The sequence below is a fragment of the Lontra canadensis genome, unplaced genomic scaffold (genome assembly GCF_010015895.1).
Source record: "Lontra canadensis isolate GAN:19392208 unplaced genomic scaffold, GSC_riverotter_1.0 scaffold45, whole genome shotgun sequence".
Classification (NCBI taxonomy): domain Eukaryota; kingdom Metazoa; phylum Chordata; class Mammalia; order Carnivora; family Mustelidae; genus Lontra; species Lontra canadensis.
The window spans coordinates 12,313,307-12,338,629 of NW_022631039.1; the positions used below are offsets into that span (position 1 = coordinate 12,313,307).

The 25,323-nt window shown below is 52.1% G+C and overlaps 1 protein-coding gene across 1 annotated transcript in view; it reads right to left on the reverse strand.

Annotated features, from left to right (window-relative positions):
- SDK1 (sidekick cell adhesion molecule 1) overlaps nucleotides 1-25,323 on the reverse strand; it is a 230,773-nt gene that overhangs the window by 113,483 nt on the left and 91,967 nt on the right. Inside the window, exons 15-17 of the mRNA XM_032872773.1 lie at nucleotides 21,145-21,243; nucleotides 17,032-17,223; nucleotides 14,524-14,645 (exon numbers count right to left, since the gene is read on the reverse strand). Coding sequence (XP_032728664.1) covers nucleotides 14,524-14,645; nucleotides 17,032-17,223; nucleotides 21,145-21,243 — 413 coding nt within the window. The remainder of the gene's footprint in view (nucleotides 1-14,523; nucleotides 14,646-17,031; nucleotides 17,224-21,144; nucleotides 21,244-25,323) is intronic.

Below are 25,323 nucleotides of genomic sequence, written 5' to 3' on the forward strand. Positions count from 1 at the left end.
CTCCTGTCTCCCTCTGCATCGCTCTCCTCCCTCCGCGGATGGCTCGGACCCTTGTATGTGGCCTTCACTCCTACTGACCGCCAGGTGGACTAGATAAGTTCTGGCCATCTCTGAGTGAGTCCCTCGGACCCCACAGGCCTGCAAGGGCCCCTGTTCTCTCCCTGCCAGGATGCACCCCTGTCTGGGTTCCTGTCATCTGGTCACGATCCCGCAGCCCTCTGTCATCAAGGATGGAAAACCTGGAGCCCCGTCTTGGTGCCCCCATTCTGCGCCGTGCTGGTGGTCCCCACTGCCTCTTACAGCGGTCTGACTCCAGTGATGTGACCCTGGTTTAGAAGCTCCTGACCTGTTGTTTGAATGACTTTGATAGTCTCGCTCAGTGAGTTAAACACAGAAGAGAGACTTGCTTATAAAAGACCAAAGGTCCAGGCCGCTGACCACTGCCTGTAGGATCCATAGGGCAGTCACTGGCCTGGTGATTTGCCTCCCTGACCAGCTGGTGGAAAGCCACCAGTCTGATGGCGCCCTGACTTGTACCTCCGGGAAGGAGCCCCCTCCTCGCCAGTCACCCTGCACAGCACACCTGCTTGTGTCCCTCAGGTACAGGCCCCTGAATGCTGTGAGCCTCGGGCTGCTGCGGCCATAAAGGCGGATTGGGCATGGGGGCAAGGTCTTCCCTGCCACCCCACACTCCAGGCTGTCCCCGGCCTCACCTGTGCCCTCTGTTACCCAGTCCTGTCTCACCTCCCCTGGGCTCTCCAGGTCTCCCCCACTTTATACACAGTCCCCAAATGCATCCCCATCCAAAAAATCCTTCTAGGGACAATTTTTCCATGAAGTGCTCCCCTCCTGCGAAGAGGTTTCTCCCATAGGCCCTCTGTGCACTCCTGACAATCCCTGTCCGGGAGCCTGGGTTGTGAGCATGGCTGCCTCGAGGCATGGCTGTCCCAGCTGCCGTGGGGGATGATGAGCTGCTGTCCCCAGCACCTGCCCCTCCTTATCTCTGAAGTGCAAGTGGCCTTCTCTGTGTCTGTCCCTCCTCACTCATCAGATCCAACTCATCTCAAGGACACACAGGAAATGCCCACACCTCCCTGTGCTGCTTCTCAAGATGCCAAAATGCCAGTGAGGACTTGGGCTCCATTGTGCTCGGAGTGGGGCCCGAGGGGAATGGCAGGACAGGCATGGGGCCAGGAGAACCGCCTGTTACCTGCTGCCTGCTGCCTGCTTTGTGATGCCAGGACCTCGGCCTTGCCTGTGAAGCAAGGACAGCAATGACATCCCCTAAATGTCACCAGGAGACTCTGACAGGACGGGAGGTGTGAAGGGCAGGGGACACCCGGATGCCTGGCACTGTGCTGTGATACCCGGGGGTAGTTTCCCAAGGACACTCTTGGGCAGAAACTAATCAGGCCGTTCCTATGAGCTCCAGCTTGCCTTCCTGTCTCCCATCCCACCTGCTCACACACCCACTCAGCAGCCGCCCCACCTTCCCCCGCAGATACACCCGCCCCGCTTCCAGTGTCCCTGATGTCTAGAGTTCTGCTGGCCCTGGAGAACTCAGCCCACAGCTCGCCGTGATGCACTTTGCAAATGTAGACCACCGACCCAGAGCCCACACTGCAACCCTCCTCCCCGGGGCTCTAGAGCTTTGGGCGACCGTCCCCCCATCCAGTTCCCCAGGGCCGGGGACCACACAAATAGCCATTATGCCCTAGAGCCACTGGAATTACTCCAACTAGCCATCCTGGGCCTGCTCCCCCTGCCTTGCCCGCTCCTTCCCGGGTAACCCGCGAGAAGGCTCTCGCCCACCGTGCGGCCTCCCTCTGCCTGCTGACTGGCTGGCCCTGCTGCCTCCCCACTGGCCCTGCTGCCTCCCCGCGTGAAATCCCATGCGCCCTCTTCTGCAAACTGTGAGTAGGACTCTATTCGCGGTGAGTCATCTCCTGACCTGTTGGCCTCACCCCGCCTGAATAAAAAGAGAGTTTAGGTTCTACAACAGTAGGACACATGCAACTTTGTGACTCTACCTTTCATGCCACCGTGCTCTTGGCTCCAGCGCCCTCCTCCCTGCCTAAGGCCTGCTCACCCTACCTCACCCCACGGCAACCTCGCATCCACAGGAGCCTTCCTTGGCCGCTCTGGCCAGGCCCCTGCTTGCTTTCGGGCTCCCTTCCAGCAGCAGGTGTCATCTGTATCGGCCAGACTCCAGGTCAGCTGTCCCTCCCATGTCCCCCAGCCTGGGAGGCTCTGGAGCTCTTTATAATCTGGCACTGGGCACGAGCCCCCAGACCTGGAACACTGCAGGTGCTTAAGAAATGTTTGCACGGTAAATGGGTGACTGAGTGAAACAGATACAAAACCCGACGACCGGAAAAACAAAACACGGGTGAACTAAAAATCCAACATGAGAATTAGGATGAGAGATGCTGAGTGGTCCTCAAAAAGAATAGGAAAATATTTCTCTTATGACACTTAATTCGGTTTGACAGTTGTGACTTAGCTATACGTCGACCTCCATTTCCTGAAAATGACATTTGTGGTAAAATGTTTTCCTCAGACCGACCCGCATTGTCCCTTGCACTACGGTATTTTCGGCTCTGCGGTATTTTTTAAAGTCCAGTAAGAGGACACAGAAGGATCTGATAGACTAATGAACAAGAAGACCAGTTCAAACCGTTCATCTTCTATAGATTTCCCACATTGGTCAAGAAATAAAAGAGGAGTCATTGTCAGGGTGTTATTAAGCACAATCAAGCTGACACTAAGCATTTTGAAAAATCTGAGCGTGTACGCTGCCGCCGCCTCTCACCGCGGTGCCCGGACACTTAGGCAGAGGTGTTGTCCCTCTTATCCAGGTGACAGAGTCATCGCTGAAGGAGCCAGAGAGTGGGTGACAGCCCTCCTTTGCATACTCAACAGGCTATTCAGAAATAAAGTCGCTCTTTTTCTTCCGATTAAGACAAAGCAATTCCACCACAGTCAGAGCTCATGACAGTCGACACGCTGACAGATACTGATGAAGAGGGCCACCGACGGCCCTAACCTCCCTCCGCGATGAGGGAAAGGGGAGAGAGAATTAGTGATCAGAAGTTCCCACCTGCAGATCTCGAAGTGATGAGGCAAAAAATGTCTGGCCTCTGTCGCTGCAGGAGACAGAACACACTGGAAAGCCTTTCTAATGTCAGCGGTGACAGGAGCAGGTGGACCGATAAATAAGGAAAGGAAATGTTTTGAAAGCATGGGAAACTCTGTCCCTAGAGTTTGTGCCGTGACCCACAGGCAACAGGCTTCTCTGGGCACCCTTCTTCCATGTTGCAGACCCTGTTCTGGGCCGGAGGGGAGCGCCCACAGGACAGATGAGGTCCCGGTCTCACCAGGCTTATGTTCCCAGGAGACTCTGTAGCCCAGGGAGAAGAGCCTTTCTGTGACTAGGAGGAGCAGCGTGAGAGTTTCTGGCCCTCCTGGCTCGTCTGCCTCCTGAGCAGGTGGGATGTCAGCGAGCTGGGGGCCCAGGCTGGCCCACGCCCTCCAGGCCAGGGGAAGTCTCCGAGCCCAGAGTGCCGCTGGGAATGCCCCCTGCCATGCACAGCCCTGGACATTCCAGGGAGAGCTGGACTTGACATTTTTCAAGCTGTGGGATTTGGGTTCTGTGTGAGTGAGTTCTAAGTACTGCCAGCTTGACTCTCAGCTGACACTCTGGGCGCTCGAGCCGGGCTGATCCGGCCCCGGGAGCCTGGGCCTCTTCCCAAGGGGCATGGCCTACCATCACGGGGACACTCAGCCCTCCTTGGCTCTCTGAGCCAGAGCAGCTCCTGCCCTGAACTGGCTTGACTTTCTAGGTGTTTCTGGGTGTGGCCCTGCAGCCTCCCCAAGAACACAGTCTTTCCTCAAACGCTTGCCTTGACCTTATTATTTTTATCACGAGGTTCCATTTATTAAATGCTCTATATGTGTGTGTCCCACGCTAGAGCTTTCAATGCCCAGTTCTTCCCATTGCATGTCCCGGTGTGTGTGGTCTTCGCTCTCAGCCAGCCGGTGGGAGCCATTGACCCTCCCACACCCAGTGGCCTCAAGGCCAGCTCTGCACAAATGCCCCTAGGGGCCTGCTTTTTGGCACTGTGCTTTGCTGCTCAGCCTGTCCCTTTGCAGCCTTGCCTGAGGCTGAATGAACCACAGGGATCCTCGCCGGTCCCACCCATCCTGCAAAGATCAAGGGCAAAGCTTCCACTATGAGTATCTTATTGCAAGAAACCTCCGATCTCCTGGCCTCCAGATTTGCTCTTTAACACTCTGATGGATTCTTAGAGGGCAAGAAATCACTGAAAATAGTATATAGGCAAGTGGACGGTTTCGAGCAACAGTTTACAGGAGCCACACCTCCCACTTTCAAACGCAAGGTCTTCATAACTTTGGTCTCTTCGGAGGCCGACAGCCGTTTGCCCCCCGCTGGAAGGCTGGGACATGAGTGTCTCCCTATCTGTCAGAGCCACGGCTGCTTTTCCTTGAGGCTCCAGGGTGGCGCAGGACTGAGCCACAGGGAGTGGACGACAGTGCAGAATGGAGGCAAATCCAGCTGAAGGGAGTGGAGGAGGAGAGCAACGGTTCTAGAATTCTTGGGCTTCACACTTGACTTTAAAGCCCTGGCAACCTGGGCATGAAGGGAAACAACCAGGCTATATGGGCTTCTACCTGGAAGAGGAGAAATGAGATACACTGGTCCACCTGGACACCTGCCCCGCGGCTCACTGCCGGGAGAAGTTCACTTCGAGAGGCCACACTCACAGGTGGGCGTCCAGCACACAGGAAAGAAAACAAAGCCCGGCCGTCTGTTCATTAGCCCGCGATCCTGTCCCTCGGTGGGAAGTGCCCTGGGAAGTAGAGAACGTCAATCGGCACCTCCACTTCCTCCAGGAATGCCGTGGATGGGGGGCCTCCCTGGGCATCTGGGGTGCTCCGACCTGCTCCATCCCCACTGCTCTGTAGTCACGGAGACCGCAGTCGGCAGACTGGCACTTTATTTTATTAGCCCATGACGCTCTCTGAAACAAGTCCTTTTAAGAAAATGGTGCCATTATACACAAGCAGTAAGCGGGCTTTTCTTCCCCTTCCCCTTTTTGGAATGGAAACAGTTTTATCTGTACCACTAGTACCTTCATTACAGGAAACCTGCTCGAAGCAGCCTTTGGAGGAGACTCGATGTTATTTCGGCTGTTAGAGCACAGTGAACGGCTGCAGACGGCAGGGGTTTATGGAGGGACCGAGAAGGCAAACAGGAGCGGCAAATGAAAACATAAAACATTTGCATTCTCCCCATCTACGTGCACCATAAAAATGCAGGAGGACAGGTTTTGCTCACCTACAGTCAGAGGTTACTAATTAAACAAAGCATTACTGAGCCAGAAATGCCTATAAAAGCTGCTTTCTAGAACTTTAACTTACATCTGAGCGTCGGCTTACTCTAGGGCCTGGCAATGCGCTCCTCCAAGGATGAGGGTCTTTTCTTCCAAAATTCACTGGAGAGAACGCCGAGTGTGATACAACCTTCCTTGTGTGCTTTCAAAGCAGTCAGAATTTAAAGGAAACTTTTCTGCAAAGATGATGTGATTGAGAAGTGGATCAAAGGGAAGAAAATACCAGTATCCTGTCACGAAGTGTTTGGTAGGAGCCAAATCCTCACACCTACAAGGCCGCTCGGCCATTGCCTGTCCCGACTGATGTTCACGGCACCTGGAGATGGGGCGCAGACATTGTCTTCTTCCTGGGCCTCCACCAACCCCCAAACCAGGGCAGTACCTTCTGCCCGCATTTTGCCAGCACACCGGGCTCACTCTGAAATCACCCCCTGCTTTCAGTGTGACGAGTCGTCAGATGGCCGCCTCCTCACCAGCCCTGGTGCTCTCGTCAGATGGCCGCCTCCTCACCAGCCCTGGTGCTCTGGCCTCTTACTCCTCTACGAACTCTGGCTCGTGGCCAGGTGCAGGGCAAGAGAACACTGGAGTCTTATGGCATAGAAAGCCTGGGTTCAGCTAGCATCGATACAAAGAGAATTAGGTGAGGAATAGTCCAGAGGCTTTGCCTACCCCAGTGACAGTCTCCAGAGCCCTGTTGCTCTGAGTTTAGGAAAGTTGGAGCCTGACTTGGCCGTGGAACCCACTGAGATGTTCTCAGAGAAGTGGCTGGTAAGCTGAAGGGAGGCTTCACAGGGGGAACTCGACATGGGGCAATCTTATACACAGGTCAGGGACACTAGCTACTGCAGCCCAGAGCAGATTTCATTTGTACAAAACCTCATGCCCAGAGAAAGCAAAGGCGTGCTCATCTTAGATCAGAAATATGACAAAGTGTTCCAATTCTCTCGCAACCCCTCAGAGGAGGTATGACTATACCTGCTTCACAACCCAAGAGCCTGAGCTGGGTGGCTTGCTCGTGGTTGTGCAGCTGGGACGTGGCAGAGCTGGGGTTCAAGGTTCAATGGTTCAAGGCCATTTGCCCTCATGTCACTGCTTCATCTGGGCACCAGGTAGCCTCAGGGAACTTGTCTGTGGCCTTTCCTGGGAGGCAAGTCGGACAGTGATCCATGGATGGTGGCAAATGCCCAGAAGGGGGCAGGATGGGGTTTCCAGAAAGATCTCACAGACAGAGTCCTGGCCGTAGGAGGGGGAAGAGGGGCTGCAGACCTGTTCTTCCCCTGGATGAGGGCCAGTGAGCACTGGTAGGTGACGTGGGAGGGTTGGGGTACATTCCGTCAGGACTTTGTAGAGAAGTAGCAGTGGAGTGTCTGCCAAGGCATTTGAAGAAAGGCCAAAGGCATACCCTCTGCAATACGTCTTCGAGATTAGTAGGAACAGGTTGCAAAAAGAAAAGCAGGATTGGTTCAGCCAAAAGGAAAAAAAAAAAAAGGATATTCATCCTAACCTTTGCCACATCATCATGACATTTCCCTGGGATAACTAAGTATACGACTGAAAACGGGTCCAACATGTTCATCCCAAACTGAATGGACTGGGACAACAGAAACCAGGGTCGCAGTCTGTTGAAGGAGTCAGTCCGGAAGTTTGAGGAAAAGGGCATTTTTCATGTGGCCAAGCAGTTACTGGAGAAGGCCGCACCAGCTCTGTGACAGAACCAGCTGGGGGCTCCCAGCACACCACGTGGTGAAATGCCCATGACTTGTCTTCTGTCTTCTTCTTGCCCATGACTCTGTCCAAAGGAGCCTGGGAAAAGTCTATAATCCTTACCTTCTGGGCTTTGGAACAGAGCTTCTGTTTATAGATGACTGTTTACTCTCTAGGAACATTTAAACACAAATCATCCAGATAATGAGCTTCAGGATGAAAAATTCTCTTTGGATTTTAAACGATCTATACCACTACCAGAATTTTTAGGCTTGCTGAGTTAATTTTAAAATACTTTGGAGAGAATAGCTATAAGGGACTTCCAGTTCAAGCAATATGGCAGACAAGATAAACTTTAAGCTTAGCCTCCTGCCCCAAAGCCAGAGCAGTGCTGGATAGGCATGATGGATGTCTTCTCAGATGCCTGCCTGAGCGCTGGGGAGCAAGGGATGTCTTTTGAGACCGACGAGAGTGAAGCTGTAGTCAAACCCACCTCAAAACCTAAGCGAGCACTGCCTGTGGGAGAAGGTGCTTATAATAATCACAGCCTCTGGGCACAGAGAGAAACACAGTGGACTTGAAATAGGGACATAATCACAAGTGTGACTGTCTCAGAATTAAGACATAATGATTAACTTAAGATTTTGGTGACTTCAAAGTGCATGGTACAATTTTTAGGGCAGCTGGTGGGGGAAGGTGGGGTCGGGGCCCATGCAAAGGTGTCCAAGCAGGTGGCAGCCCCCTCAGGTGGGAGGACTACCCACTTACAGGGGGATTTGGCAAATCAATAAATAACTGAGGTGAGTGGGAGCCAATAAAGGCTAGTATCGATGTGGAAAGGGGCGGCTTACATAAATAGATGCTACTGAAGTGTATTTGGAGGTGCTGGTATGAACTAGTGATTGTCAGTGTATGCAGACAGATACAGAAATAGACTGAGGTGGAGACATGTGTGTGCCCAAGAGTGTGTATTTCCTAGCTCTGTGCACTGGAGGAGGCCTGGACATCCAGGGGCAGTGAGCACATCTAGTGGTCAGATCTTGGTTTCTAAATACCGCTCTCCACTGAAAGGACCCAAGGGTCCTTGGAGAAATGGCTGAAAACAGAGCAGCAAGAAGAAGAGGAGCCTAGAGTACTTTGTTGTGCTGGAAGGCAAGGGTGTGCTTAGAGTAATGGAGGCACGTGAGGAGAACACGAAAAACAGGTGGGAGGGCAAAGGCAGGAGGGTCAGAGCACCAATGGAAATAATGAATCTGTTAAGTAAGATAGGGATCCGTGCGTCTACACTGATATCAACAAATAAATGAATAAATAAATGGGAAGAGAAAAATTGTCTCCAGCAGGAAAGTCCAAACAATAAACACAGAAGAAATGACTGAATTAGAAAGGGTGCTATTTGGCGCCCTCATTGTACTAATTACTTCAGGCAAGAAATTTCAGTGGATGACTAAACTAGTGGATGTGAGTGGGAGGGGGAATGAGATTTTCAAGAGTCTCAAAATACCTCCCCACAGAAGACTTACAAACTGTGAAGCAGGGGAAAGCAGCTCTACCTGGCAGACGCCATTTTAATCATGTGAGCAAAATTAACTCCACCAGTGACAGGACCCGTCCACGTCTTATTCAGCCCAACAGGATGCAAAGGGAAGAGCCCAGCATCACTTCTGTGACATTCTAACCAAAAATGGGTGACCTGACTCTACTCATAAAGAAATGTACAAGTCAAATTGAGGAGTCTTCCAGGAAACGAAGGGGCTATCACCCTCAAAATCATTAATCACCCACAAAATCAAGGACTGGCCGGGGAACTAATCCAGGTTGAAGGAGACTAGAGAGATGGGACAACCCCAGTGGCAGTGTGTCATCTTGGGCTGGATCCTTTTCCCACTGAGGACACGTTGGGCCAACGGACCAAACTTGCACGGGGTCTCTGAGTGAAGGGAACTTTATGTAGTATTCTTACGACTTTTCTGTAATTTTGAAATACTCTCGAGGTGAAAGGCAAACATGAACTTCAGGGAAATCTCAAACTCCTGCTAGAACTTTAACCACTGGTGGCAAGCTGAGTCGAGGTGAGAGCAGCAGCCTGGGGCACACACCTGGGGAGTCTGTGTCACTGCAGGCACCGCACCGAGGACCTTCACTACCTGGGACACTCTCACACAGGCCCCGGGGGAGCATGAGTCCTGGAGAAAGGCATGGAGCCTGCCCAGACCATGCTCCCTTGTGGAACTGAAGCCTTTAAACCCACGGGAGGAGACATGGAGATGCCAGATCCCTATGCCCTGCTCAGAGACCCAGAGCCCAGAGTCCCTACAGTGGCACCAGCACAACAGGAACCGTGGCTCTTTAATTCACTGTGCCACCCGGAAGTTCTCACCCACAGGACAATGTTCCACCCCATCCCACTCGCTAAAGCTCAGCCAGGATTGGGAAACCCAAAGCGTCTTCGGAAGATGCCCTTGAGGCTGCTGGTCTGTGTCTAAGTTCTGTGTCAGCAGCCCCACCTCTTACCCTGCCTGGAGGGCAATCAAATCTTTGCTGATGAAAACTAATGAGAAAATAAACTATTGATCTTAAAAGCCAAACCAACAACCAGAAAAGTCCAAGTTCACTTACAAACATGAAAACAACAATTTCAGCTCCTAACTAAAGCAAACAAAAGAGCCAGCATGATCAAGCTCTGTTTATCCCAGGAGCACTGCAATGGTTGGACACTAGAGTATCAATGTACATCATCTTACCAACAGATGATAGAAGAAAAACCGCAAACGACTCAACAGACACAAAGTAATACTTTGACAAAAATAAACATGAATGATTTTTTTTTTAAATCCTAAAACAAACAAAAACCCCACAACTCCTAGCAATCAGGATTAGAAAAGAGTTGTCTTAACCTGATATAGGCTAGGTATAAATACAAAAAACATAGCATAAATATTGTAAATGTCATAAGTGAAGATAGAGCCTTAACAGAATTTCTCGAAAGTTAGTAATGAAACAACCACTGTTCTGTCACTGTTTCTGTTCAATACACTACAGGAGGACCTCACCCCCCCCATCAAGATTACAGAATAAATACATTAAAAGAACAAAAACAGAGAAACAGAGGATTTCAAAAGAAGAGAAAAAACGGTCATGATTAATGGACAATAGGACTTCTTTTGTCCTTCTTTTGAAAACTAGGGTAGAATTAATAAAATAAGAAGAGAATTCTCAAGAGTTTTCTGGCTACAACCCCATCCCATAAGGCCGAGATGCAGCTTAGTGCCAGTCATTAAAATAAGAAAAATATTTAAAAATCAATTGTGATCCTATATGCCAGCAGAATGTTAGAAAATGTAATTAAAGTTATATACACATTAATTAACCTTCATGGTGATCTTGCAAATAGTACTACTGACCCCATTTCACAGATGAGGAGATTAAGGCTCACAAAGATCTTAAGAAATATGCCCAGGATTTCAGAGCAGGGAAAGAGGGGGGCAAGGCAAAGGACGCACAGGTCTGCTTGAGGCAAAGCCCACACTCCTTCTACAAGTTTTCAAGCCATGCTGATGGCCCCTGACTTTTCCTGTATTTTTTCAGAACGAAGTAAGGGTAGTAATAGATAGCCCAGTGCTTTTGCCAAGAAGAAACCAGCTGACAAAAGTAGATTTAAGCAATTAGAAAGGGTATACGTGTCATGTTCCTGAATAGAAGACTCACCATCCTAGGACGTCAAGAGTAGCCAGACAAATCCTAAGCACGGCAAGGGTAGGGGGTGTGCATGTGTGGTGGTAAGGGTCAGGAAGACCTTACCAGATACGAAAAACACATTTTAAAGCCTCTATAATTAAAAAATGTGGCATTTGTGCATGAGTAACCAGATTAATAGAACAGAATAGAAAATTCAGAAAAAAACCCAAGTACCTATGGGAATCTAACATTATAAATCAGGAAGAGGGAAAAAAAATGGGACTTTTTATTAAATGGCTTTGGGATAATCACATAGCTATTTGCAAAATTACAAAAATGGATTCATACCTCAGTCCATATATGAGGTCGAATTCCAAATGGTTGGGGAGCTAAATGGCAAAAAAGACAGCGGTGGTAGAAGTCAGGCGAATTCCTTCCTAACTCGAGGGTGGGGAGAACCTTTCTGCCACCGACAACCTAAAAGCATGCAAGAAATGATCAATCTGACTTCTATTTTTTTTTGTTCTTGGCATAGCAGAAATTCATACATATTGCTGATGGGACTGCAACATGTTTCCACCTACAGCAGAGGGATCTGTTAAAGTCTAGAGAAATTATATGTTCATCTGACATATTCATTGTCAGATCTAGTGATCCCACTCCTAGGAATCCATCCAAAAGATTCAAGATTCAAGGCCGAAGACAACTTTTCAGGCAGAATAATACCTCCACCCGGGAACTCCACACCCTAATTCCTAGGACCTGTGAGTGCTAGTTACCTGACTTTGTAGATATGATTACCGTTAAGTGCTTTGAAATAGGGAGATTATTCTGGATTATTTGGGTGGGTCTGGCCTGTTCATGAGTCCCCTGCCAGTGGCCGAGATAGGAAGGAGGGTAGTCACAGATAGGAGGAGGAGGAGTCGAAGCCCGAGAAGGACTGGATCTGTCACTGGTGGCTCAGAGGGTGAAGGAAGCACGGTCACGGGTCTAGGAACATGGTGGCCATGGATGCTGGGGATGGTGATGGGCAGCTGGGTTCTAGAACCATAAGGGGTGAATTCTGACAACACATGAATGAACAAGGCCAGCGACACCCTGATTGTAGCCCAGGAAACCTGTGTTGGCCCTGTGACCTATAGAAGTATGAGTTAGTGCACGAGTGCTGTTTGAGCCACTTAGGGTTTGGTCCTTCATGACAGCAGGAAGACAAGGGGTGTGCACTGCAGGGGGAGCCCTGGCACGTGGGCATTGGGAGGATTGCGTTTGCAGGAAGGGACAAGGAAAATCTGCCTGCGGGATGCGTAGGGGTCCTCAGGACCCGCCTTCAGGCCAATGGAGTGAGAAGCAAGGAACACAAGTGTGTGTATTTGTTTATGTTGCCCAAAACAAGGAAGGGTAAACTGAAAATCTAACATGGGACTTTTGGGGGACAGAGGCCACAGGGTAGAGGGGGAAAGAGGAATATGAATGTTTCTAAATAGACATTTTCCATGGTTTTGACTCTGAGCTCATGCGAATGAGTTACATGTTGGAAAATAAAGTAAATTTCAAATATTTTAACAACTTTTTAAAGTAAAATGATTTTTCAAGAAAGCAGTCATTAAAAAATGAAAGCAAAAGAACAAAATGAAACCCAACCCTGGAATGAATGGACCTAGTTTTGTATGAAGCTGCTGATGTAACCACACAGAGAAAATAACTTAGAGCTCCGTATTTTGTCTGTACATCCATAGCGCAACACAACCCAAGGACAAATACACCGCATTCGACAGTCTTATTGTGAGGCATACCGTTGAAATTACCGCTGTGAAACGCTTTGTACGAGAGTAGGAGAAAGAACATAAGTAATGATGTTAATATTTCTAAAAACACAATTTTAGAAAAAAGGTATTTCAACCATAAATTCAAAGTTAAGAGTAATCTTAAGTTTGACTGGAAATACCAGCATGAACTCATGATGCTTTTTTTCTCTGTCCCCTGGAAAGGACTCTGAGATCATACCCTGAGCTTAAGGCAGATGCTTAATCGACTGAGCCCCCCAGGCACCTCTGATACTAAGGAATATTTAATTAATCATATCAGGTGTGATAAGGGCATGATAATTTTGCAAGTATCTGTATTTTAATGTAAAATTTTTATTGAAGGAAATACAGACATAAGTCAAGTACCCTGACCACAGGGTGCGCACTCAGCCGTCACCCACATCCTGACTGAGAAGCGACACTCCAGCGTGCTGGGGCCTTCAGTCACCCTCTCCAAGATAAGACCCCAACACCAAACATTACTTTTTCTTGTTTTGGAACTTTATATAAATGGAATCAAACAGTGTCTACTCGAAAACCTGAGTCTGGCTTTGTTTGCTCAACACCATGTCTGTGAAATTTCGTCCGCGGTGTTAGGCGCACCTATAGACAGACACAGCCTGAAAATTTCATGGTGAAACGACGTGCGGTCTGAGATGTGCTTTAAAACCCTGAGGCCAAATCAAACCATCAGGCCATACACCTTAAACTTAGTGATAGATATATGTGGACTATTTCTCAATGAAGCTGGGGGGCATAATGTATAAATGTGTATATAGAAATAAAATTATGTCCATGTGTATCTACATACGTATAAAGAAGTTAAACTACCTAACCAGATGAGCTAGAATTGGTCTTCATGAGATAAAGTGATTTTTCTCCTGTATTTTCCTCTCTGTGTTTTAAAGTTCGCTGTTCTCATTTTGGTTTTCATTCACTGGGGACCTCTATTCTCAGCTCGGTGTGAGGTAGGGACATGCTGTTGATTATTTCCTGAGAAAATAATGATTATTTCCTGTCGATGTGCCCTGACCAGCTGATTCTCACTTTCAGATTCCTGCATCTGTTTTCAGAAATTGTTGCTTAATGGAAGTTTTATGGATGCATGTGGACTTAATTCCCTGAGTTACGGCCAGTTTCCGAGAGTGAGTTGTCTTACAACAGAATACAAGCACAGCGAAGAAAGTCCCTGAGATTTTACTGGAGGAGAGAACTGCTATGACACTTTCTCCTTCCACAGTTTGTCTCCTCAGCTTTTTATCTCCTGCTCTTGTGGGAACTGGAACTGTGGCTCATGTGGTGCCCTCAGTCCCAGGAAACCCCGCGTCCGGGACCCTGTGGGATTTGTGCCTGGGGCTCCTCGAGCCCAGTGCCTCCCACCCTTCCCCACCCTGGCTCTCCTCAAGCCTCTCTGCTGGTCCTTGACTGTGATGTGTGTTCCTTTCTCCCAAGAAGGAAATTCCTCCTTTCTGTGTACTGCCTGGAATAGTGCTTGGGAACAAACCCGCTCTCTACATGTTGTGGACACGTTCCCTCATGCCATAGACAAGTTGTACCAAAAAAATAATCTTATTTTTACATTTGGCAGCTTATTGTTACCCGGAATTCAAAAGAAATAAATCAGCTATGCTATCTAATTTGGGTACCTAGTTGGAGCCGAAGCTCAAATGTGAAGCCCTCTTATCACTCCTTCTACAGTCCATGCAGACCTCAGCCTAACATCCTATCCCTCTTACCTTTCTACATCCTGCCCCCAGCAGCCCATCGTCTCCAGTCTCTGGCTCTCGTCCTCCAAGCCCCCGCCCTGGGAGGCACTGTGCCCCCGACTAGCCATTCTGTAGACGCAACAGTCCCCTGACTCCCACGCACAGGGCCATGAATGACTGTCTGGAAACCCTGCAGTCCCTCCCTCGAGAGCGTACCTGACCCTCCACGATCCACCTGGAGATGGAGGTCTTCCCATCGTAGCCCGGTCGGAACTGAAGCGTGGCTGAGCGGGGGCTGATGTTGGAAATGACCAGATTAGACGGGGCGCCAGGGAGCTCTAGAGACAAAGGAGAGAAAAGACGTGGAGATACAAGTTCCCACAGCTCAGGAAACACACCAAACATGTCAGTCAGTAAATGGTTTCAAAATGCCTGGATTTGTTTTCAAAACCACGTGAGAAACACTGCTTCCCCGGGGACGTGACCACCACACGATCCTTAAGCTCTGGGTGCCACACACTAGGCTCCACGCCTCGGAGGTGGGACGAGGACACATATTTATGTGGTCTCTGGATTATCCGCCCTGAAGGTCAGGACTTACTTATCTCCATGCGTGGCAGGTAATTAACAGATACTCATTGAAGGAAGAAAGGATGAAAGGATGGGATGCTTCCAGGCTCTGAAAAGAACACAACCAAACATCCACCCTCCCCTTGGTGATGACTGTGATGCCAGGCACGGAGAGTGGGGTGGGAGGGAGACAGCAGGTGCCGCATGGGGCTGCTGGGTGTGCGGGTCCTGAGTCCTAGGCCCCGGGTGTGGTTTCCAAGACAACCGCGTTCAGGTTTAAGTGTAGAGCTCTCCCCACTATGCCTGAGCTCAGTTGCTCTGGCAACTAAGTGGGTGAGAGGGGGGTTCTGATGGGCTCCCATCCTGGGAGGTTACCTGGGGCTGCAGCCTATCACTGAATAGAGACCTTTGGCCAGGCTGCCCCCCAACCCCAAAGAGCCTGCCCCACTCACAAGTGAGATGCCACCAGTCTGAAATGCGGGCTCCTGTCTTACCAGGCAACACAAGCTATTCTGGGGAAAGACTCTGGGATGGAAAGAAGGAGAGAGGGACGCCATGCAGGCGGCAGGGGCAGCATGCTGCGTGCACAGCATCTGAGGGGCGCCTCCTGGTCCAGTTCCTGGTCCTGAGGGGCGGGAAACCCAGACTCGCATGGGGACGATTGAACTCTTTTAGTGATCTGTTGGGCACTGGCACAAGGGGCCTTTTCGCATCTCGTGTAATGAATCTGAAGCAGAAAATGTTGACATCGAAGGACAAGTGACTCTTGTCTTTGTAAGTCTCCGCTCACTGGATTCTCTCCATGGTGCTCTAGATACGACTGGATGTTGACTTCCAGCACAGCTGGTGGAACACAGACCTCCAGAGGGATGGTCGTCGTGAGGGGACGCCTGGGGTCCTTCCCCAGCTCCGGGTGACCTGACCTCTCGGGGAAGCGGCAGCCTCTCCACTGCTTCCATCCCCCAAGCTCATGAAGGTGTACTCGGCATGGTGTACACCCACCCCCCGCCACTGAGCTGCTTTAGAAGGCCCTGGGGTGCTGCTGTGGGGGAGGGTGCAACTGCTGCTCCCTGGCAGGCAGGGCAGGCGGCTGAGGGCCTCTAGAAAGTGTCCTCTGAGCTTGTCCTGTGGAGGGGGGAGGAAGTATGGTACCTCCTCCTCGGCGCCCCCCAACAACTCAGAGGGCTGTTGGGCTCTCTCCGGACAGTCCCTGGGAGGAGGACACACTCGTTCCTGTGTGGGTTTCCTGCTTTACTGTATGCGTTTTACATGCTTTGCATCCTGTGCAAGAGAACAGCGGGCTCTGAACGCAGGTCCGGAGGCCCAGGCCACTCTAGGAGGGAGTGCTGATTTCGGAGGGAGCTTCAGGGCCTCGTCTTCGAAGACTGACCCGCATGAGGCAAACTGACATCTTTTAAAGAGCAAGAGGCCCACAGCTCTAATTGCAGAACTGAACCGAGAGCCCCACAAGGCTTCCTCACATTCCCTTGCATTTGTGAATTCCCAGGCAAAACACTTTCATTTCGAACACAAACTTAAAATCCGAGAGAAAAGAGTTGAGTGAAGAGCTCTGAGGCTGAAATGAGTGTGCCGCACGTTGAGGAAGGTAATCTGAATTTTCAAAAGGACAGGGCAGCCGGGATCACCGGTGCCCACACCGCAGAGCGACCAGCAGAGCACCCTCCCCGAGCCCGTGGGGACTGTTGCCTCCATCTGGAAGACCTTCCCTTCTCTCCCACCTCCTCCTACTCCCTTCTCTTATTGCAAACCAAATCGCCATGGCTTCGCTGAGTGAATAAAGCTTTATGCTCCCTATTCTTTGTTTTAATACCCCTGCCTCCTCCTGCGCACTTGGGAGGAAGCCTGCGTCTCCCTGTCCGTGGACCCTGACTGACGGTCTCCCTGGAGGACAGGACCTCGGGGCCAGCTCGCTCCCTGGGGCACGCTCCCTCCAATCCGCACCCTAACTGCAGACGCTGGAGGACAAGGCCCACGTTGGGTCACGATCCACTCGCTACCCCACCGCCCCCTCAGGAAGCAGACGTCCCTCTTCGGAAGGACCCCAGGCCCGCGCACAGGGTTGCCATCCACCCAGAACACCAGCAATCTCAGAGCACCATGCCCTTAAAGACGTGGCCACAGGGTTTTACTGACCTGGGGGCACTCCAGAAGAAATGGTGGATGAGGTGGCCAGGCCAGTCCCCGCGGCGGTGACAGCGGCCACATCGATGGTGTAGGTGGTGAGCGACGACAGTCCTTTGATTTTGTACTCATGAGTCGTGTTACTGAGGGAGTGGGTGAGCCGGGAGCCGTTCCGACCGTACACCTCCCAGGAAACCTGGTAGCCTGGGGAGCGAGAACAGAGGGTTAGCTGGGCTGTCCAGGGGCTGCTGTTGTCACTGAGGAGCTGAACCGGCAGGAGAGCCCGGCAGGTGTGCTGAAGCCAGGAGGGAACCTGCTGCCCCGCCCACACGAGACTGCCAGCCAGGCCCTTCCTCCATCCACGGGGTCCCCATCCCCCTGCCACCCAAAGGACAGCGGGAGCCCGGCCCCCAGTGCCCGAGCTGGCTTGAGGAAAGATGAGTGGTGGCTGCCAACCTGCGGTGCCGGATTTCATCTCGTGTCAAACTGTGGGTGCGTTTCATCAATATTTCCATTTTTATACGCTGATATTTTCATTACATACTACTCTAAATCAGGAACCTGCTCCTGGCTTGCCACTAATTCGTGGAAACACTGCCACTTTTTCCCTCCTGAAATGATTGATGGGAGCTCTCTGCCACGCAAAATGCTTTCCCTAAAAAGTCCCTCAATGCCGGAGTGCCTGAGTTCTCCTGCGTCCCCACTCTCTGAACCTCCTGTTTTCCTGGTGAAATCTGATTCTCCCCTGGTCTCTGTTCAGTTCAGTGGGGCCTTGTGACCACAGTTTATCCAGCCCCAGATTCCACCGTGACTTCAGGCTCAGAGAAGAACGCCCCAGCGATATCCTGAAGCAGCCCCCGTGGAGGGGAGTTTATGTGGTTGGAGGCCTGGCAGAGCATCTCCTCAAGCGGGAGACAGTGATGGAAGGTGCTCGTGGGTGCAGAGGCAAGGGGGGGCCGCTGAAAACGCTTGCTCCTCCTTCTTTCCGGTCAATAAACTCAGGGATACCAAAGCACCAAGAGGCGTCTTAAAGCTCATTCTGATGAAAGCAATAAATATAGTTAGAAACTTGTGCTTGCAGGTAAACAAGAATTTAGAGAGCATCTCGGGACTTTAATATTTTGAAAAAAACAAAAAACAACCCCCCCCCAAAAAAACGAACGTTATCTGCAGTCCCACAGCCTGGAGACTCGTGTGTGGACACCAGGCATGCAGGTTGGGTGGTGCTGATGGGACATCCGGGAGAGCAGCAGAGGGGCACCAGCCATGGCCCCTGCCCTGCATGTGCATCTCCCATTACCTTCTGGTCCCAACACAGGCCCCTGTGCTCTGCGCAGCCTACCTGGGCCATGGGCTCCCCCAGACCGCCCACTGTCCTGCTCCCTCCAGACCTCAGACTCTCCCTCCTCACACTCCCTGCGCCCCATGTCCAGCCTCCGCCCTCCTCAGTGCACCAGACAAATCAGTTCTTTCCATTTTGTTAATTTGGGATTTTGGATCTAATGGTACAATCACCAATCAAGCCTTCTGGGCAATGAGTATCAGGATCTTCAAGTGCCCAGAGTGTTCCCAACATTCCTGGCGTTCCAAGCACGTCCCCTACATTAGTTCATTCGGTCCTCACAGCAGGACCTCCATATCACCATCCCCATTTGCAACAGAGAACACGAAGGTGCAGAAGGGTTCACGAGCTTCCTGGAAACTGGCAGTGGTTTCTAGGGTCGGCCCGAGCTCCCGGCTTCCCCACAGAGCCTCCGTCCGTGCACCGGCTTCCCTCGGAAGTGCGGACGTGCGTGAGCGTGCCTGACCACCCCCCTGACCTCGGTGGGTCACTCCCGATACACCACTGAACGATCTGATCCTTGGATCTTTCCTGAACGTCCAGAAGAGAGGGCTTTGTGTTCCAAGCTTGTCTGCCAGGCAGTTAACTTGTTTAGAAGCTGTTCTTGATCAACATTTACAAAAACACAGCACGTGGCTCGTCATGGCAACCTGGACTCCAAGCCCGGAGCTTCCAGCATCCTCGGGAGGGCAGCGCTGCTGGGGTCTGTGACGTCAGGCTTGGGGGTAGGGTGGCATCGTGGATGCAGATGAGACCAAACAACACAAGCAAAGCCCCCTCCTCCCACCCCGCGCTGGCAAGAGAGCACGGCCCGGACAGCTTGCCACACACAATGGACAGAGCGGGGTGCGCGGGGGTGGAAGGGTGCCCGGGTTCCCGCACCACTCCTCAGCAGGGGGGTGGTGCATGGCGGCTCGGGAACAGCCAGAGAAAGTGGAGGGGCTGCCCCAGCCAGTGCCCGGTGCCTTTGGCAGGTGGGTGTCCTACCTGCTCTGAATGCTGCCTAACCGAGACTAATGACCGCAGGAGCTTCAGAAATAATTTTCTGTTGATCTGAAGTAAATTCTCTACAGGAGAGCAGTACATCCAATCACAAGCTGTCTGTCTGCATCCTGGCCCTCATAAATCAGGGTTTACGCAGGGTGAGTGGAAGATGCTGGAATTCACAATAAGTGCGATGGGCAATTTGCTTGGCCCTCCGGCCGCTCCTGCTCGGGGCTGCCCTCTCTTTTGGGCCCGAGGCTGCTCATTGTGCATTGCGGCTGATAAGGAAGGGCTTCCCCCAGTGTCTGGACCACCAGGGGCCCCATGTGGAGGACCACACCCGGCGCCTGTCATCCGCCCTGCAGTGGCTCCAACAGCAGCTGCATCAACAAGGAGGCTCTGGCAGCCCCAGTGCATGATGTTCTGAGGCTGGCAGTGCCCACAGACCAGGCTTTTCTTCCGCTCATGGGGGAGATACTCGGTCTGGAGCCTGGGATAGACTGGGTGGTGCTGCTGGCACGCCCTGCCCGGAGCCCTGTCCATGGGGAGTGCAGACCTGTCTGCGGGGGCAGAGTGCAGGCCCGGCCAAGGGCAGGGGTCACCAGGCAGGTGGCTGGAGGGACAAGCAGTGAGGGGCAGGAAGAACCGCCGTTGGGTTCAGCTCCTACAGGCTTCTTCCTCTGCAGTTTTTCCCAGAGCTCCTGGGACCCTGGGCACAGTTCATAGGGGAAAGGAGACAGCACAGGCCAGACAGAGTGAGACGGGGCACGTGTGGCCACTAGGAGGGAGGAGGACCCCAGTGGGCAGCCATCGGAAGGCCAAGCTCCACATAGACTATAGGCTCTGCTTGTAACGACACGGATTTGTTTAAATAAAATACGAAATGAGTTCATTAAGCCCTATTAGCTGGCGAGAACGGAGGATCATAAATTGCAATATTGGCAACCAGCGCTCGGCCGGGAAGCGCCGGCCCTGCTCGGGGGTGGCATGCGCCCGTGGCTTCCCTGAAGCTTTACACCAGGACTGAGGTGTGCGCTGTGTTCACAAAGGCCCACACGCGTATCGGAGGAAGTCAGTCCCCATGTGCCAATGTCAACCCGGGAGCCCTCACCAGGTGGCTGCGGCTCGGCTGTGGTGAAGGCCACGGGGACGCTCTGGCTCTGAGACAGATGGTGAATGTGAGCCTCATTCCAGCCACAGGACCCCCAGTCCCTGAGGGGTCTGCTGGAGACTCTCTGCTTCCAAGGGCAGCCTCCCTCTACTACGCGCTTCTGGTGTTTTGCTCTTTTGTTTTTCCTAGCACTGCCCGGCCTGCTTTGTTCTCCCTCCGGATGGCTTAAAGCAAAGTCAGACTACAAGGGCTCCCTTCTCTGCCCATCCCCCACTGCGTCCGGCTCCCGGGCTGCGGCGGGGGCCTCTGTGACCAGCACATGCACTCTGGCCATCCTGGGCTGGAGGCAGAACCCACGTCCCAGCTCCTGTGGTCCAGTTCCCGTAGCTGCTTCTCCCCTGCCCCGGAGTTCCGTTGTTGCTGGCTGTAGGTTACAGCATCAGCTCTGGGGCCAGACCAGACCCATACACGTACTCTGTCCAGGGCCATGCCCCCCTGCTGGTGGGGTCCCGGGGGCATGCCGCCCAGTGTGCTGACTGAGCCCTGAGCCGACGGTCAGGTGGACGGGGCCGCTTCCTGGAGAGGCCGCTGGCGCCTGTGCCCCGGCCAGCTGGGCTGTGTACAGTGATGCCCGTCTCCCTTGTTGGGATGAGCTTCTTTTTCCTTCTTCTGAGATGGGGATACTAACCTGTGATGATGCCGTTTCTCTCCAGGGGCTCCTGCCAGCTGACCTTGAGGGATGTGTCCAGGATCTCCGTGAAACTCAGATGTCCCACAGCTCCTGGTTCTAGCAATCAGAAATAAAGTCACCTGTTAACACCAGAGCCCCCTTCTCATTGGGTCAAATGTGTGTGGAAAGTTCTAACCAGAGAAGGGAAGCGGGAGCCCAGGCTGGGGCCCACAGGCAGGACTTGAAGGAAATGCCAGTAAGAACCAAGAAGAGGGGAGGGAATTCAAGGTGTAGAAGGCATCCCGGGCACATAAATTTTTTCATCAGCCGCATCCCAGCCATGCTGAGAACCAGACAGGCAGCAGGAGGTTCATACACACCCCATTCTCCTTCTCCTTGATCTACTCTAATGAGAACAAGCAGGCTGGCTGGGTTCTGAAAAACGGCGGCTGGCACCCGGTATCCCTGGACACGCCTTGCAGCGAGCATCTGGCTGGCGTGGGGTCTCTGCTCTGTGCAGCCAGAGCCGCCCACTGCTGGAAGCAGGGTGACACCCCCAGACCCAACCCAGAGTTCCAGGCTCCCTACCCCCAACCCCCTTCCCTTGAGGGGACCCACAGGGTTGGGTACTGTGCAAAAGTTCCAGCAACACGCGCTCCTTTGCCAGGAGTTTCTTTGAGCACAGCTGTTCTCCGTGGCGTGGGGGGCAGAGACTCCATGTCATCCATTAAAACGAGGAGCTGCTGGGTTGGAGGCCTGTCCCCGGACAGGTAGCTGCTACTCTTAGTTCCTAGCTGTCTTACCACCCCAGCACCATGTCATTTTTCAGAGGAACTGTCTGCCGCTTTGAAAAGCACCCAGAGAAAAAGTCCAAGAGGCCCAATGTGAGGTGAGCAGTCCAAGGTCATGGACGTTCATTGCCAGGGGCCCTGACCAGCCTCCTGCCCAGACCTCTCGCCCTCTTTGCAGCTGTAGCATGCAAGGACAGCCAGGCCTGGTCAGTGAGGACCTGGAGCCCCTGCATGTGGCCCTCTCATAGGGCGGCTTCCTTCCCAGCTCTGTGGGGATGGGCATGGGGGACAGAGAGAGAAGGAAGCGCTTTACGGGAGACTGGAGTCTGGGAGGGAATGGGGATGGGGCGAGGGAAGGGGTCAGAGATGGACTCCACTGCTGAGGGGCCTGGTTGGTCGTCTCCTGCAGCTGGTGGGGCCACTGGGTCAAGTTCACTCTGCCCCCCTAGGCCTCCCCCTCCCTGTGCCTAACTCTGGAGGCCACACTTAACTGAGTCAGGGAGGAAGGAGGGGAGGCTTGATGGGCAGAACCAGAGACAAAGGAGGAACAGAGGAGAATGGAGAGGAGCCAAGGGACCCACCAGCTCAGCACAGACGGAAGAGGCACACGCCCCTGCCCTGGCCCCTCCAGAGCTGCCCCGCCTCATGCCTCCCCTGCTCTGCCCTTAACCTGCTACACAGAGATCTTTTTAACCAAACCACGATGCAGTATTTCAAGCTTCAAATCGGACAGCATGAAGACAAGGGTGCTGGTTTTTCTGCGCGAGAGTAGAGTTGGGGCATCCCCCCATTCTGGCTGCTGTGGGGCTGGCTCACACAGATAGTGGGTTCAGTACTGGCTTCTCACCTGGCATCTGGAAAAAGCCTCCTAATACATCTAATTTAAAAAAAGAAAAAAAATGGAAACAGCCTCAGCAAACACACTCATCTAGGTGAAACTTCCGGAAGACGTTTTATGGCAAAGCTCCAACCCTGATAAAGGCCACTCTCGGGGCGGGGGAGACATAGAACTGCTGGGGAATCCCACTCATCTTTCTCCAGGTCTGAGTTTCCAGAAAGACATTCTGACGGATTTTTGAATGGACTTGTTCTTTTTTCGATCGATAGAGCGGCAAAGAAAGCTTTTTGCTCCTTTTATATTCTCAGTGTTTCTGCTTCTTGGATTCCTGCCCAAATCTGCTGTCCCCTAGCACTACTGGAACCAGCTGACAATGTCTAGCCTTAAAATTTATATTCTGTTTCCCCCGTACTGTGTTGCCTGCCTCCCCCACCACCCCCTTCCCCCCTGGGTTCTGATCGCCTCGGAGCTTCAGAAAAGGAGGCGGAGCCAAGGGAGGTGCCCTCAGCTGGAGAGCACATGGGGCCAGGCCAAGCCAGCTTCGACTCCCAACCTTGCCATGACACAGTGCATGCTTTGAATAGCATCAGCAGGACCCCCAGCTACAGAAAACTGGTGACTCTGGTAGAAAAATTCTAAAGAGGGGTCATCAGTTCTAGTTCTCTCAATTCCCAAGAAAGAAATGTCCAATTGCTCTTTTTAACCTACTAATGGTGGGCAAAAATTCCCTTAAGGCTCTGCTTCCTGGCCACAGAGCTGAATGGGGTGTGTCCCCACGGTGTCTGTCTGCTTGCTTAGCTGGCAACAACTGGGTTTCCGTCTTTTAGCAAAGAATTCAGCCAGGACTCTTCTCTTTTTTCTTTGGAAGGAGTTACCTTCTTCTGCCACCTCGTCTTTTTAATCAACGTCCTCTGGAAAGTGAAGTCTGATACGATGCAGTCGGACATGGCTGTGGCTTGAGCAGAGGTGTTGCCCCAACCTCTGCTTTGGAAAGTGAACTAGATGAAAACGTCCACGTAATGCAGAGGTGTAAGGGGGAGCTCCCAACATTTGTCCCCCAGCACTGCCCTCCGCACCCCATCTACACACGGAAGGGAGTTGGGCTGAGTCTTCCTACAGATGAGTGCAGAAAGTTCCCTATGTCCACGCCAGGCTCCTTCTTCCTCCGAGACCCCATGTGGGCCCCCTGCATGCCCCCCTGCAACCTCAGTCCCACACGACTGGGCCCACACCCCCTTGTCGCACACCTTGGCCCACCAGATCCCTACAGCGACTTCATCTGCTCAGGGGGCTTTACCTGCTGGGGACCTTAGAGCTTAGACACCCTGAGGTGGAATGGATTTCAGGTATTTCCATCTGGGGTTAGACCATATACTCAGTTACCTTCCCTAACCCTTTCCTGGAAAGTAAGATCGCAGTTGGGAATTGCCAGGACTCCCAAACCCACTCAGACACTGGGGCCGCGATGCCCCGCAGTCGCCACACACCAGGCACACCCCAAGTTGGTGCAGCGTCTTCACCCATCCAAGACCCATTTCCTAATTTGGTGGCCTCATTGCCCCCGTAGTCACATAAACCAAAGCACATTGAGTCATCCTGGATAATTCCTTCTACCCCTCTATCAGAGAGCCCCCAAAGTCCCTGTGACGTGTGCTCAGGATCCATCCCCCTCGCCGCTGTCTCCACGGCGTGGGTGTGGGCTCTCTTCATCTCATGCCTTCTTCCCGGCTTCCTTCACCTTGAGCTCCAGAGCCTTCACACAAAACCCGCAGACAGAACTTCTGAAACATGGATTAAGTCAAAGCACACCCCTCATGGAGAACCTTCTGTGGGTCTGTCCAAGTGCCTGAACGTAGCAGTTGAAACTCTTCTGACTCTGGTTTTCTGGGGCTTGTCCCCTCCCCGACCCCCACATGCTGCACCATGGCCACGCCAAACACCTCGATCATGTTCTCTCAACCTCACATTCTCTCCTTGCTGCCACAGATGCGGTTTCTCCCACCTGCAATGCCCTCAGTTCTTCTCGGCTCATCTGTTAAGACCAGCTCAGTTGCCACCTTATCTACAAGAGTTACCTGCTCCCCGATGCTCCTCGACCAGCTGCTTTTCACTGGGTGGTGGCAGCCACATCCCTCGACCTCCCTTCTCGGTGGCACTGGCCTCAGCCATGTCCCTCACGTCTGACTAGGTGAGAATCTCTAAAGGCAGAGGCTCTGCTCACTTATCTTTGCAACCCTTTCAACATCCAGCTAGCTGCCTCGTACATGTCCACAGACAACCTGAATATAAGTGCGCATGCTCATTTCTGCGTTGGGAAGATAGATGAATGGACCGTTCAATTAACATTTAACTACAATACAATCACAGTAGGAACAAGACTTGATGAGACAGGAGTACATTTTTTTAAAATGGAAAAGCTGATCTTGATCAGCCTCCTTTAATCCTAAATTCTGGTTGGGGGTAGTGTATACAAATTTATAATTGAAAAACAGATCTCATAGCAGAATACACATTACTCTTCCCAAGCACTCATGAAACATTCACCAAGACTGAGCATGTGCTGGGCCA